Raw genomic sequence first — 12834 nt, forward strand, 5'->3', positions numbered from 1 at the left:
GGCATCTGTTTCGGGTGCCTCCTGGACGCCTTCCTAGGGAGGTGTTCTGGGCATGTCCCACCGGGAGGAGGCCCCGGGGAAGACCGAGGACACGCTGGAGGGACTATGTCTCTCGGCTGGCCTGGGAACGCCTCAGCATCCCCCTGGAGGTGCTGGAGGAAGTGTCTAGAGAGAGGGAAGTCTGGGCATCTTTGCTTAGACTGCTGCCCCCATGACCCGGTTCCGGATAAGCGGAGGAAAATGGATGGATGGATGGATGGATTCCTGTCTCTCTGAGTGTTCAACTTCTTTATTAGAGCCTTTTTGCTCTTTTCTGATGTCCCACAAAAAAGTCTCTTCCTTTTATTTATGACAGTTTTCAGTTATCTTGTTTCCCAAGTTCTTTAATTAGGAAATAATGACATTTTCTTGGAAGGTCAACAAAAAATTAATGTATGATGAAATGACATCAAATAGCCAGTTTAATTCTGAGTGTGACTGGACAAGGGCATTGCAATCAGTACATTCAAAACCACCTCTTAGGGCCTCGCGGTTCTCTTCTGACTAGACCTTTTTGTTACAGGTTTCTCTTGTTGAACAGTGGCTGGTACACAGGAGCCAAAAGACAGATATGACACACTTTCCTCTCTTCACTCTCCATGCATTTATTTGCCCTCATTGTATGTCATTAACTCTGTGGTTTTGTACCTTTCTGCAGGTGTCGCTGGCTCCGGAGCTGTATGTTTCTGATGAGCAGTCACCGGCCACATCAACCTGCCCAGTGTCTATTTATTCTTTATTGATGCTCTTCTTTTCTCTCACCACATCTGGGTGGAGGCAGATGGCCGCTCACCCTGAGTCTGATTCTGTGAGAGCTTTCTTCCATTAAAGGAGAGTTTTTCCTTCCCACTGCTGCCAACTGCTCGCTCAAGAGGATTTGTTGGGGTTTTATGTAAAGTGCCTTGAGATGATTGTTTGTTGTGATTTGGTACTATAAAAAGAAACTGAATTGGACTGAAATTAAAATATTTATTTTGATTAACCCCTGCAAACTTGCACAAATTTGAAGCTCCAGTTGCAGCCTTGAGAATTAAAGTATGAATAATGCAGGTCTAAGCACAAGAGTCAATGCTTCATGCCTTAAGGAGCTTAAGTTTACATTTCACCTGCTGCTGGTGTCCCCCAGTCACCAGCTCTAGGTGTCTTAAGGAGCATGTTTTTCCTGAATGGAGTGTGACATGCTGACTTATTGACTTAATTAATGGGACACTCATAAAACAAGAGGCACTGGGACAAAACACCATCTTCACAGTTATCAGAGGACTGGATCACTGGCCACTACAAGGTATGAATGCAGAGTTACATGCTTGTGATCTATCTGTTTCACACATGCAAGCTCTCCCTCTCTTACTGTCTCTCTCTCACACAGTATATTCTCTCTGTTTCTCTCTCTCTATTTCTTTATGTCTCCATTGGCCAAAATAAATACTGAGATACAGTACAAAGTACCACATTAACATACTCATGTGACTGTTTTAACATAACCAGTTTAACATTGTTTGTGTTTGTTTGTTTAATAGATGTTTACTTGCAGAACTTTAAGTAAGTCTCATATTCTATTGGGAAAATGCTTTGTTATGGCTTGTTCGAATGCTCAAAGAGTGGTTGAGAGAGGCAGAAAATAGAAGAAGAGGGACAGAAAAGGCAAACGTGGAAAAAGAAAAGAACAGGAAGTTCAAAACAACTTGGAGGGAAAGGCATACGCATTAAAATATACACATTCAAACTGCTACTTGGGTAAAAGTATATAAGCATCAATCGGGTGGCATATTTTTGTCCGAACCCAACCTGTGTCAGAGAGTATGGCATCCAATTCTGAGCCGGACCCAAAAAGTTTATAGTGCATAATGTCCAAAGCTGACCCGAGCCTGCTGCAGTTGAGTTAGTACAATGTTTGTCCCCTTATCATTAAACGAAACACATATTTGAGTGCTGTCTAGGCTAAAGTTTGACCTACGTGCCTGAACCTGATCCGAACCCAAATGTAATTTCTAAATTACTGTCCAAACCATCAGGTACTGACAGGTCTCATCAGGCTCAGTTCGGGTATCCATTTCCAGTGGTCTACTGTAAAAATCTGCCTGTTATGTCAAATCTACATTCTGCGGTACAATCAAATTTTTTTTCCTGAGCCCAAGAAATGTAAAATTACACGTGTTTCTGGCAGCTACACAATCCCACACCAACATAGAAAACATATTTATTTATTTACATTACCGATCAACATTTATACTGGAAGAATATGAAAACACAGAAACAACAACACCAGAATGAATGAGCCTAAAACTTATATTAGTTCATAGATTTACACCTCTTTTTTCCAATAAATAAACAAATATGTCTAACACATTGGTCCAACCAGGCTGAGATCTGGTGACTGCCAAGGCCATGACCATGAATCACATAGTTTTCATGCTCATAAAACCATCCAGTGACCTCATATAAACAATGGTAAGGGGCATTCTGGAATAGATCAGTCCAATCAGGATAGAAATGTTTCATCAGGATTCATCATAAGATAAGGTGATCACTTAGAACATTTTGTATTGATTTGCTATCCATCTATATGTGTGTGTGTGTGTGTGTGTGTGTGGAGGTGAGTGGGTGTGTGCATATGTATCTTTATGAGATACACTTTCAAGAAAACAATGGCATCACACAGTATCATCCTCCATATCAAGGCCTATTCAGTTCAGTTTCAGTCCACTCATTTACAGGACACTGAATAACCTGTACAAAATGTACAAAAGGAAAAATACAGCAACATCAGAAATATACACAATTAATCCTTCATGTGACAGCATTTCATCAGTAGCGCCTTATAACAACGGGGATAAATATCTCTGAGATTATATTTATAGTTACCACAGTACTTGTCCCATTTCAGAAGGGTTCCTGAACATGCTATAGTGGAGAAAACTACTTTTTTGCTTGTTACTACACAAAATCAGCAAAGAATGTTAATCAGTTGTGGAAAAGTGCAATTGTTTTGTCCCTGTGGATATCAAAAAAAAAAAAATTTAAAATCAAGTGCTTTAAGAGAAAACTGATTGTAAGACTGAATGTAAGACCAAGTGCTTCGTTGCAGGGCAGCCTACATATTCTTCTTGTCTACCTGATCGGCAGTGTTGATTAGACTAAAGGGGGTTAAATTCGTTCTTGGCAGTAAGTGGTGCAATTACCCCATATTAGTCCGGGTACAAAAGGAAACCGGAAAACGTGCTGTATTTGTTGTTGTTCCCACCGTGCGCCTTGCCACCGTCCAGTTTGACATAAATCTCGTCGCCAGAGTCCAGATGCAGGACAACGCTGTTGCTGGCGTAGTCGTAGTTCTGGTCGGCATCCTGCGCTATGGCACTGGCTCGGACCTGCAGATTAATTAAGAGCAAAGAGCTTTTACCCTGCAGGCTATGGTATAAATGCCCCCTTGTCGCCAGATGTAGCCTGCGTGTTTACATTGCAGCAGGACCGATCGAACAGAACAGAACCTGAAAGTACTCAGATATTAAAGCCCCTGACATTTCTGACATTGCTCAAGAGAAACGGGCCACGGAAAAGCAGGAAGTGGACGAGCAAGTGGATTGTTTTGGAGGCGAGTTACTTTTCAGTGACCCACCCTGTACACTGCAAAAAATGGTTTTTTGACCCAGTAAATATTACTCTAATAATATGTTTAAACTTTACAAGAAATTCTCGTGTTTGTAAATTTAATTCAGAATTTCACCTCGAATTTAATGTGATACTTGATGTTTGTATGTAATTTTCTATAATCGTTTATACAAGTAATATTAACTACACTAATGCATTGCCTGCCTTAAGTTCTTCAGAGGAAGTAAACTTTACTTGGCTAATGCGAGCAAATCTGGCAACCCTCTCCAAACTCGTTGGGTGACGTCACAGGGAGTTTGCGCTCCAAACAAACCAGGACTTTTTGAATGGCGGCTGAGTTTGAGAGGGACATATACAGACGACTGTTTGGATTTTTTTAATAGGAAAATTGTGACTGTGGCTGCGAAGGTAAGTATGTTTGTGTTCTTGGTTATTTTACTGTTCTGGTAGCTTGTCAACTGAAGTCACCGTTTGGTTAATAAATACTTAACATTGTTATTCGATGTAGCCTTAGTGCTCAACATTAGCTAACTAGCGGTTAATGTCATGCACTTGACCCAAAATAATTTACCAATAAGCTAACGCCAGTTCGTTACCTTTGTGGTTAAAGACCTTTTTTGCAGAAAATATAACGTTGCTTAATTATTTTAGTGGCATATTGGTGGCTTCACGCGCACTTTCCGAAAGCCGATTATGATCTGTCACGATAGCTGGTCGCATCTAACTTTACATATTTCCAGTCTGGCTCTGTCTCTGCTGCCAGTCGGCAGAGAAAATTGTCAAGTGTGTGCTGTAAAGTTATGTAGCCAGCGGATCTGGGCCGATTCTGGCTAAGTGTCGGCACACTTGGTTGAATTCCGGCATTGGCTCACCAACACTGAGTTAGATCTGGCCCAGTATAGGTTGCCAGATTTGGTTGTGTGGATTTGGGCCAGTTTCGGTTGAGATATGGCATGTGGGCTGAACATATGAGAAATCCTTCTATCAAAGACTAGAAGTGGTCAAGCATTGCCCTGCTGTCCAAGACTTCACTGAGAGATGCTCTGTTAAGTGAAGCTCAGGTAAATGTGGTCCTTTGTTTCATCAGCTGATGCTGTGATTGTTGTATACAGGTTGCAAGATAATTAGTAAAGTGCACTCAATCCCCCAGTTTATTTGATACTCCTTGCTAATACAGCCCTAGACATTCTACATTCACTGAGGCTATGGTGAGTTTTATTTTAAATGCTTTAGAGAGGTGTTATTTCAACTTGATGGTCATTTTACAGGATGTAATTTATTGTATTGCATTACACAGCTCACATCCTGCCTTATGAGCATATAACACCTCTCTGAAATGGTTTGAACCAAACTGTACATTGTCACCTTCCAGAAGGAGAATCTGCAGTATCTGTAAAAAGTGTTCACCACCTTGGATGCTTTCATTATTAGATTATTGTGTTTTATCACCTTTTGTTTCAGATCAAAGAAGAGTTCAGAAGGATAACAGCAATACATCTGGGGTGGACCTTTTTCTCAAAACTGGACCTCGACACCCCCAAACTTCTGGAGATATTTAATAGTGACACTCATTTCTGTAGCATTGATTTCAATTTATAACAGATCGAGAACATCAGAACATTTTTTAGTGTTTGTAAAAATTCAGTTTAGGGCTCAATATTAGACATATGGCATTTTGATGTTTTTGGGAAGGTAAACGAGATGCTGTCATCCGCTGCTTGATAGAGTTCCTCGAAGAGTCTGGAGGACCTTATCAAAGATTACCAGGTACATTTTGACATTTGCTTTCTGATGATTGTTGTCAATATTCAACTTTGGTTTTAATATCTAAACAGTAAAAATTTGTACCATTTCATTTATTCATTGATTTTTGTCATTTATTTCTGCTGTCCCTGTTATTTCTGACTCGAGTGACATTTTATGTTTATGAATTTGAGCCTGCAAAACCCAAAACCTACTGCTTCTGTGAAAAGTATTCACCATTGGGGGTGAATAATTAGACACTGTCCATTGTTGTGTTGAATCCAATATACTCAGCTGTTTCACTTCTTTCTTGGAACACAGCAGATGTACCTTCATGCTTAAAATCTTGCTTGATGGATTAGTGACTACTTAGCGCACATTTAGTCAGTGTTTGGTTCCTAGCTTTGTATTTCTATTCCATCATTGTATGTATAGTATTAAATGGCCAGTTTAATCAAGACTTCTATTGCATAATCAAGAAGTTTGAAAACAACATGTACAGTATATGCATCTGAGTACAGATACTCATGTTTTAACAGGATGTCACCAAAGAAACTGTCAAGGAGGGCTATGCCAAGCAAGTGTTTCAGAAGCTCTTTCTTGAGCTTGATGTCCTTAAGATATCTCCCAAAGTCCAGTCTTTGCAGAAAAAACTTCTAGCATACTTTCCTGGGTTTAAGTTATGTGAGTGATTTACATCCTGTTCTCTTTCAAAGCCTTTTCACTTTAAGGCAACAAGAAAATGTTTTTGTACACTGTACTGAAGGTCAAGCTCTCTTGAAGTGTTAAATGTTTTTACCAATGTTGAGATGAAAAGGAATTGGCCCAAGACGGCAAATGTCTTTGTAAACTACATTTACTCACTGTAAGCCGAAATTGTTCCAAAAGGTACTTTGGCTGCACAGTTTTGTGTATGGGTGATCATGTTATTCAGTGGCCTGCTTTCTGTTCCAATACACCCTTAAAGTATCTCTTTCTCTGGACTTTGTTGATCTTAAAATGACCAACTACCAACTTTACTAATTGCTTAATTACTTCTGGCCTATTGGTAGTAGGTTCCTAGTGAACCATAATTATGGGGCTCATAACAATTGATAACTAACCATCAAAAGGCATGATAAGTCACATCAGCAGGATTTTAGGTGCTGTGTTGTCTATTAATTCACCAGTCTGTGTTCGTTGTGAGTTAAGGTGTTACTTGGAAGCTTATAGCACATAATAAAGATGCTGCTGTCTTTTTTATGTTGGTGTATTTTTGTTTTTAGAAAGGCTTATTGTTATACTTATAAATTATAACTCAATTTGAAGTAAACATTACTTAAATATAACTGGAATAAAAGTGAACGAAAGCAGGTATTTATGCAAATGCATTCTAAATAAAAAATTACTAAGAAAGAGTAAGATTTAGTACCAGTAACAGAAAATTTCAAGTAAAGTTTACTTGAATACATCTATAGAAACTACTCTGTGTCTTTATCCCATGTAAAATTTACTTAGAATTTGTGCGTGGGAAAAGTTGCCTAGGTTTTTTTTAAAGTAAATTTCACTCCCAATTTTTTGCAGTGTATTATTTTAATTATTGTGAGCGCGTAATTTGTCTCCGTGGCTCTGTTGCGCACCGATTGACACAAGAGTCAAACATCTTAACTAATCATAGCCCGTGTACAACAGATTTTAAGGGCGCACAGATGGAATATATAGGCCTACCTGTCCGTTTTTGCATAAATCTGCCCACATGCTTGTGCCATCTCCTCCGCGCATCAGGATATGATAGATGAAGTAGTAAATCCCAGACACCTGGCATGTGAACTTGCCCGTTTTCGGGTCATAGTGGTTCCCTAGGTTCGTGACAACGTCGTCGAACTTTAAAACTTCGTATCCCTCGTGAGGGTTTTTAAGACCCACATAAAATGCTATCTTTGCTCGGCCAATAGCAGAGCCTAGGTCGCCTCCGGTCAGTGTCCGCGCTGTGCCCACTACTCCGGAATACCCCATATTCCCAGAATCTCCTTTGTCCCCCGGAGGTCCTCTTGGACCAGGGGCCCCCGGTTCGCCTGGCGGGCCTCTCGGTCCGGGTTTCCCAGGCCGACCCGGTTGGCCTTTAATCCCTTGAACAAAGGTCGGATTAGGGATGGCACTCATGTCTTGCATAACCTCCAGAGCTGTGGCACTCGGTTTGGTGTTGTATGGATCACAGATCATCCGACAGGTGCCCATCATCTCGTAGTGCGCGTCGGTCTTGGGAGTTTGGACTAGCAGGGGAATCACGATGATGAGAGCCAAAACCATGACTATGGCCACTGTAGCGGCGGCGATTCTCTTCCTCTGGAAAGTCCGAGAAGCGAGCGCTAAAACGTCTGTTTTGCTTTGGGACGTAATGATGGAAGGTGGTGAGAGCGCAAAAAGCGAGTGGACCAAAACTGAGTTCTAGGCTACTCACACCCAGAGTTTAGGGGAGAGAGAGAGAAACGAACGCGTTAAAGCCAGTTCTCCCTGCAGCGTTAAGCGCGGTGCCACTGTCACTTGGCTTCATTCAGCTGACAGGGGGAAATGCTCGTTTTGGCATTGGTGGACGCGGTGGATCTCCGAGCACAGACACTTCCAGTGTGTTTTATTCCGCTGCAACATTAGAGAGGGGAGTCGAGAACCGCTGACGTAACAAATTTACAGCAAAGCCACAATAATCATGTCACATCTCCATGTATGAAATAGAAATTCCTCTGCATAGCTCCAATGGAATAGAACGAATTACACTGAATTTATAGCAGACTGTAAGACGTCCTTTTTATTAATCTTCCTCATCTACAGAAAAATACATCTTATTGTCTTTGAGGGACTGAATAGATGAATTCACATGCAGCTGTTCAAATGTGCAGTTTGCATGAAAAGCTGCGTCCAGATAAAATATACTTGACTTTTACTCCGGACTTCTAAAATGATTTTCATTTATTTTAAATGCCAAAGGGTTTTACAGTGGAGAGGCTTCACGTCTGCAGCATTTCAACCAAACATTAAATCACTTTCGTTGCGCACTGTGGACATTTCTTAGAAAAAACCTCTCAAGATGCTTTGATTGGAACATTACAGACAATGCAACTCTAGTTCTAGTTCGTTTTGTACCTATATGCCATTCGAATTGAAAAATAAATGAGTACTGAGATTAACTATAAAATGAATTTCTATATACACAGTGCATGCAGGCTATATACTGTGTGTAGCTTACAGATCTGGGCCATTTGCATATGTGATCCTAGATCCAGTCCATATTACAGCTCTGACAAAGGCCGTATTTGGAAACTGAGGGGGCCATAAGTTTGGCAGGGGCACAGCCTGGGGGTCCCACTGTTAGGTTCACTCTTTATGGCGTCAGAGTAATCAGCTGGGGTTGAGAACAGCTGTGTCCTGCACCTGGGATGTCAGTCTGTAACAAGAACAGTAGGCAGAGAGGGAGACGACACGGAGCACACCTGACACCCACCACCCCTGAAAACACATTAAAACATTTCCATGTGTTATAACACAAACTGCAAGAACCTATTATTGTTATTGATTCATTAATCCTATTAATGTTTTATAAATATTTGAATGAGAAATACACTCCTGAACAACACTAACGCTCACCTGGTCATCTCTCTCTGCCTGGCCTGGGCTTTGTCTCTGCCTCTCTCTGATGGACAACCACAATGCAACACACTGTCACATCTGGAAGTTCTTTAATTACGTCATTTTTTAACAATTACATCAGAAGGATGTGCTCAGTGACACAGCATTAATGCACACTGCTCTGCCTCTCTCTACCTGTGCTGACAGTGACTAAGTGATACACCTCAGCTTAACCAAAGCCCACGCTGTTCGTGCACTTTGACTGAGCAATGGAAGACACACGTTTAAACAAACCATAAATCAGAAGGACGTACTCTCTGAGGTAACATTACAGCTGAAGGTACTAATTCCTACATGTTCTTCTCTTTTTCCGTCCTGGCAGGTGTTTTTGTCTTTTTCTTTTCCCGTTTCTTTCTGGCGTCTGTATTAACCACAACGATAAATGAGAATGAATGAAATGTCTAATTCACTATGGAAATGACTGCGATGGACCGGAGGCCTGACCAGAGTGTACCCCGCCTTTTGCCCGATGCCGGCTGGGATTGGCTCCACCCCCCGCGACCCCGTTCGGGACTCAGCGGTATAGACAATGAGGTGAGACTATGGAAATGAAGGGAACTTCTGATTTGTGAGGCAACTGAGAGTAAGGTTTAATAAAAGGTTCTGGTCACAAGACTAAAGGAAAATACACCAGGCTCCTCCAGACACAAGGTAACAGAGAACACTGAGATGAAATGAAATCATTAAATCACTCAGGGAGTAAGTTCACACAGAGAAGAGGAACAGACTGGTGAGTAGAGTAGATACAGGGCTGGAGACGATTCACTCAGCGACGAGGGACAGGCAGGTGAAGGGGGCTGACACTCGGATGAAGGCAACTCACTCACCTGGGAGGAACTAGACTAGGACTAGTTCGGGTGTGAGAGAATTAATGTGGGACTGTGGTTTTGGACAGCTAACGTAGGATTTGGAACAACTGTGGGACACTGACAAATGTTAAATTCGAGCCCTGGAGTGAGTATCAGGACGAAGACAATATTTGAAAACCAAAGATGCTTTGAACGTAATGAACGCAGAATGAGCGAGCGCTCGGTTATCGATCCATCGAGTCTTGGCATCTGAACGTTTTCGACTGATCTGGCCTTATTGGCTCCAGGTGACTGAGCGCATTCTGGGTGTTAGCGCTTTAGTTTTTGTTGGACATGTCTGAAGTCGTGGTTACTGTTCGTTTGGTGAGATCCTTCGAGCACAGAAACTTCAGACCAGTCGTGCTTCACGGAGTCAGCTTGGACCAGACAGTGCACGAGTTTATACAGCTGGTTAGAGACGGTAAGTAAACGGCTCGACAGGCTGTGACACATCACAACGTATTATATGTTAATAGCAACAGAAAGTAAGTAACACTTGTGGTTAACGACAACTGTTTTCCCCCAGATATTGCAACAAGACCCGGGCTTCCTCCGCCTTTCAGGAAATATGCGTATGGTAACTGTTGGTGTGGCGAATCCGCCATAATATCCCTTTTCTGCACATGTATTTTGCTGCTGTAGTAATTGATTGTTCAAACTACATATTGTAAAGTGCATTAACATTACAGTGAAAAACATTCTGGTCTGGGAGTGCGATACCGTGAGAGCTTGTTGGGCACACAAGCCAAACATTTCAGTCTCATTTCACACAGTTTGAATATATGTTTTAGTTATATACGGTATTAATAGTGTCAGTTTCTTTTGGCCATCATAAGCAATCTGAGCTCACAATAATACCTAATGACCTCTCCCCACCCACCACAGGTTATGATTAAACCCCTAAATCTGTCCGTTATATGGCAACATCAATGCCCTGCATCTGATTTGATTCTCCTGCATTTCAGACACAATGAAGATTATCCATCAAGCACACGGAGCCAAGGTAGGTCTATTTATCAGAAGTGTTGCACAATTCAGTTTCAGAAGGGGCCAGATTGAGAAGTGATTGAAAGGTTTGTGTTTAGTGGCATATGGCACACATGAAATGGTATGTCACTGGTCTCCTGAAATGGACCTCTTCTAAACGCAGAGAATACCAGGTTTGAGCTTGCATACCTGAGACTTTCAATTTGGTTCAACTCGAGATTTGCTGCTCAGCTTTGGTGGTCGTACCTTTTCACAACTGTCACTTTGACTGATTTATGTATTTGATTTATAAATGAAATGGGGTGGTAAGGACCCAAATGCAGTGCTGTTTACTGAACAGAGCAAACACTTCAGTAGCTTAAGCTGGCCTTAGACTAGAAGACAGAAACGGTCACTATTTGTAAGACTGCAAGTAGATTTCTCTTGAGACTGCTTCTCATATGCTCCTGCATTGGCTGCAGCTGCACGTGTGATTGCAGTGTTTTTCTTTGAAAAAAACCCAGATTGACTGGAAGGGGACATCTGCTCTGCTCTGTTGTGGTACAAATCAGCTGAAGAAGCTTTATTTTATTGTCATTGTGACATGTACAACGAAATTATGTTTGGAGCCAAGGGCCCTAGACCGCTGCGTGCATACGCGCCACTTGGGGGTTAAGTGTCTTGCCCAAGGACACTTCAACACATGGACTGCAGGCACTGGGATTTGAACCTTCAATCTTCTGGTTGGGAGATGACTGCTCTACCCACTGCACCACTATCGCCCCTTAGTTAAGATGTCAAACAGACAATCTTGCTCACTCCACCAGTTTTCTCCTCCTTTGTAATGTTCCAATGGAACGCACAGAGTCACCGTAGTCTCATTATATTTACCCATAGATTTAATGTATTACTGCTTTTTCTGTGCTTGCAGTTCTGCTTCCTGTTTGGTGCTGGGGAGAGCTCATCTATTGGTTGTTAACGATGTTCACGTCACTGTGTGGGCACGGTGGTTAGTGCTGTTGCCTAACAGCAAGAAGGTTCTGGGTTTGATCCTGGGCTGACCTGGGGCCTTTCTGTGTGGAGTCTGCATGTTCTCCCTGTGCCTGCGTGGGTTCTCTCCGGGTGCTCATGTTTCCTCCCACAGTCCAAAGACATGCAGCTCAGGCTGACTGGCGACTCTACATTGCCCGTAGGAGTGAGTGTGTGTGGTTGTCTGTCTTTAAGTTTCAGCCCTGTGACAGACTGGCAACCTGTCCAGGGTGGACCCTGCCTCTCGCCCAGTGCCAGCTGTGATTGGCTTCATTTCTCACTCCTGCATCTAATTCAGTCTGTGTGTGTGGTGGTTGGGGGGGTATATTCAGAGATCCTGGAATGCACAATGAGGAGCAATTGTTGAGGCTTATTACAAAGATTCACAGAACTTTTTTTGAGGAAAAACTGTGCTACACTATATGTTGTTTATAGCAGAGTATTTTTTATATGCAAATCTAAATATTAAAATGTCTCTGGAGTGGAAGTCTGTCTTTGACTTCTTGCCTAACCATAGCTATCTAAAGACGTGTGACTAATCTTGGGTACCTCTAGATTAGCTTTGCACCCATCATAACTCCAAATAATCTGTAACACTAAAACCAGAGAGTAATTAACTAAACAGCTTTTGAAACAGGCAGAACATAAACTTGCACAAATGTAACATCTTCACCACTTTCCCCGTGGTCCTGTTAGAAATTAATAAATCAGTCAGATAATTATTAGACTTTAACATGTTAGACTTTAATGTGTTATTAATGCAGTTTAGTAAGATTGAAAGTTGCTCTAGTCTGCTCTGTTTCAAGGTTAGCAGTAAGCCATGACACCAATTGTTTTTTTGTATTAATCTTGTGTTAGATTTATGTCTGAATGATTGTTTTAGTTACGCACCACATAACAATATCCACACACATTGAGCTACCTCATTTTGTTATGA

At 41.7% G+C, this 12834-nt stretch overlaps 2 protein-coding genes and 1 long non-coding RNA gene across 4 annotated transcripts in view; 2 read left to right on the top strand and 1 right to left on the bottom strand.

Annotated features, from left to right (window-relative positions):
* Nucleotides 1-2612: 2612 nt before the first annotated feature.
* c1ql2 (complement component 1, q subcomponent-like 2) lies at nt 2613-7973 on the bottom strand. Its single transcript, XM_020606492.1, has 2 exons — nt 7099-7973; nt 2613-3407 (listed from the first exon to the last, which is right to left on the bottom strand). Exons 1-2 carry the CDS (start codon nt 7678-7680, stop codon nt 3228-3230), a joined length of 762 nt encoding a protein of 253 aa, XP_020462148.1. The 5' UTR covers nt 7681-7973; the 3' UTR covers nt 2613-3227.
* Nucleotides 3714-5164, top strand: LOC109963740 (uncharacterized). Of its 2 annotated transcripts, XR_002275437.1 has the most exons (3): nt 3714-4056; nt 4639-4709; nt 5110-5164. It is a non-coding gene; the product is annotated as an uncharacterized LOC109963740 (long non-coding RNA). The 2 variants fall into 2 exon arrangements; XR_002275436.1 differs by lacking the exon at nt 3714-4056 and having other exon boundaries at nt 4620-4709.
* A 2122-nt stretch (nt 7974-10095) lies between the features above and the next one.
* cunh2orf76 (chromosome unknown C2orf76 homolog) overlaps nt 10096-12834 on the top strand; it is a 3743-nt gene continuing 1004 nt past the window's right edge. The window contains exons 1-3 of the mRNA XM_020606491.1: nt 10096-10323; nt 10429-10479; nt 10868-10905. Of these exons, the coding sequence (XP_020462147.1) occupies nt 10197-10323; nt 10429-10479; nt 10868-10905 (216 nt within the window). The 5' untranslated portion in view covers nt 10096-10196. The remainder of the gene's footprint in view (nt 10324-10428; nt 10480-10867; nt 10906-12834) is intronic.

Source organism: Monopterus albus, unplaced genomic scaffold (assembly GCF_001952655.1).
Source record: "Monopterus albus unplaced genomic scaffold, M_albus_1.0 scaffold79.1, whole genome shotgun sequence".
In the NCBI taxonomy this organism is placed as follows: domain Eukaryota; kingdom Metazoa; phylum Chordata; class Actinopteri; order Synbranchiformes; family Synbranchidae; genus Monopterus; species Monopterus albus.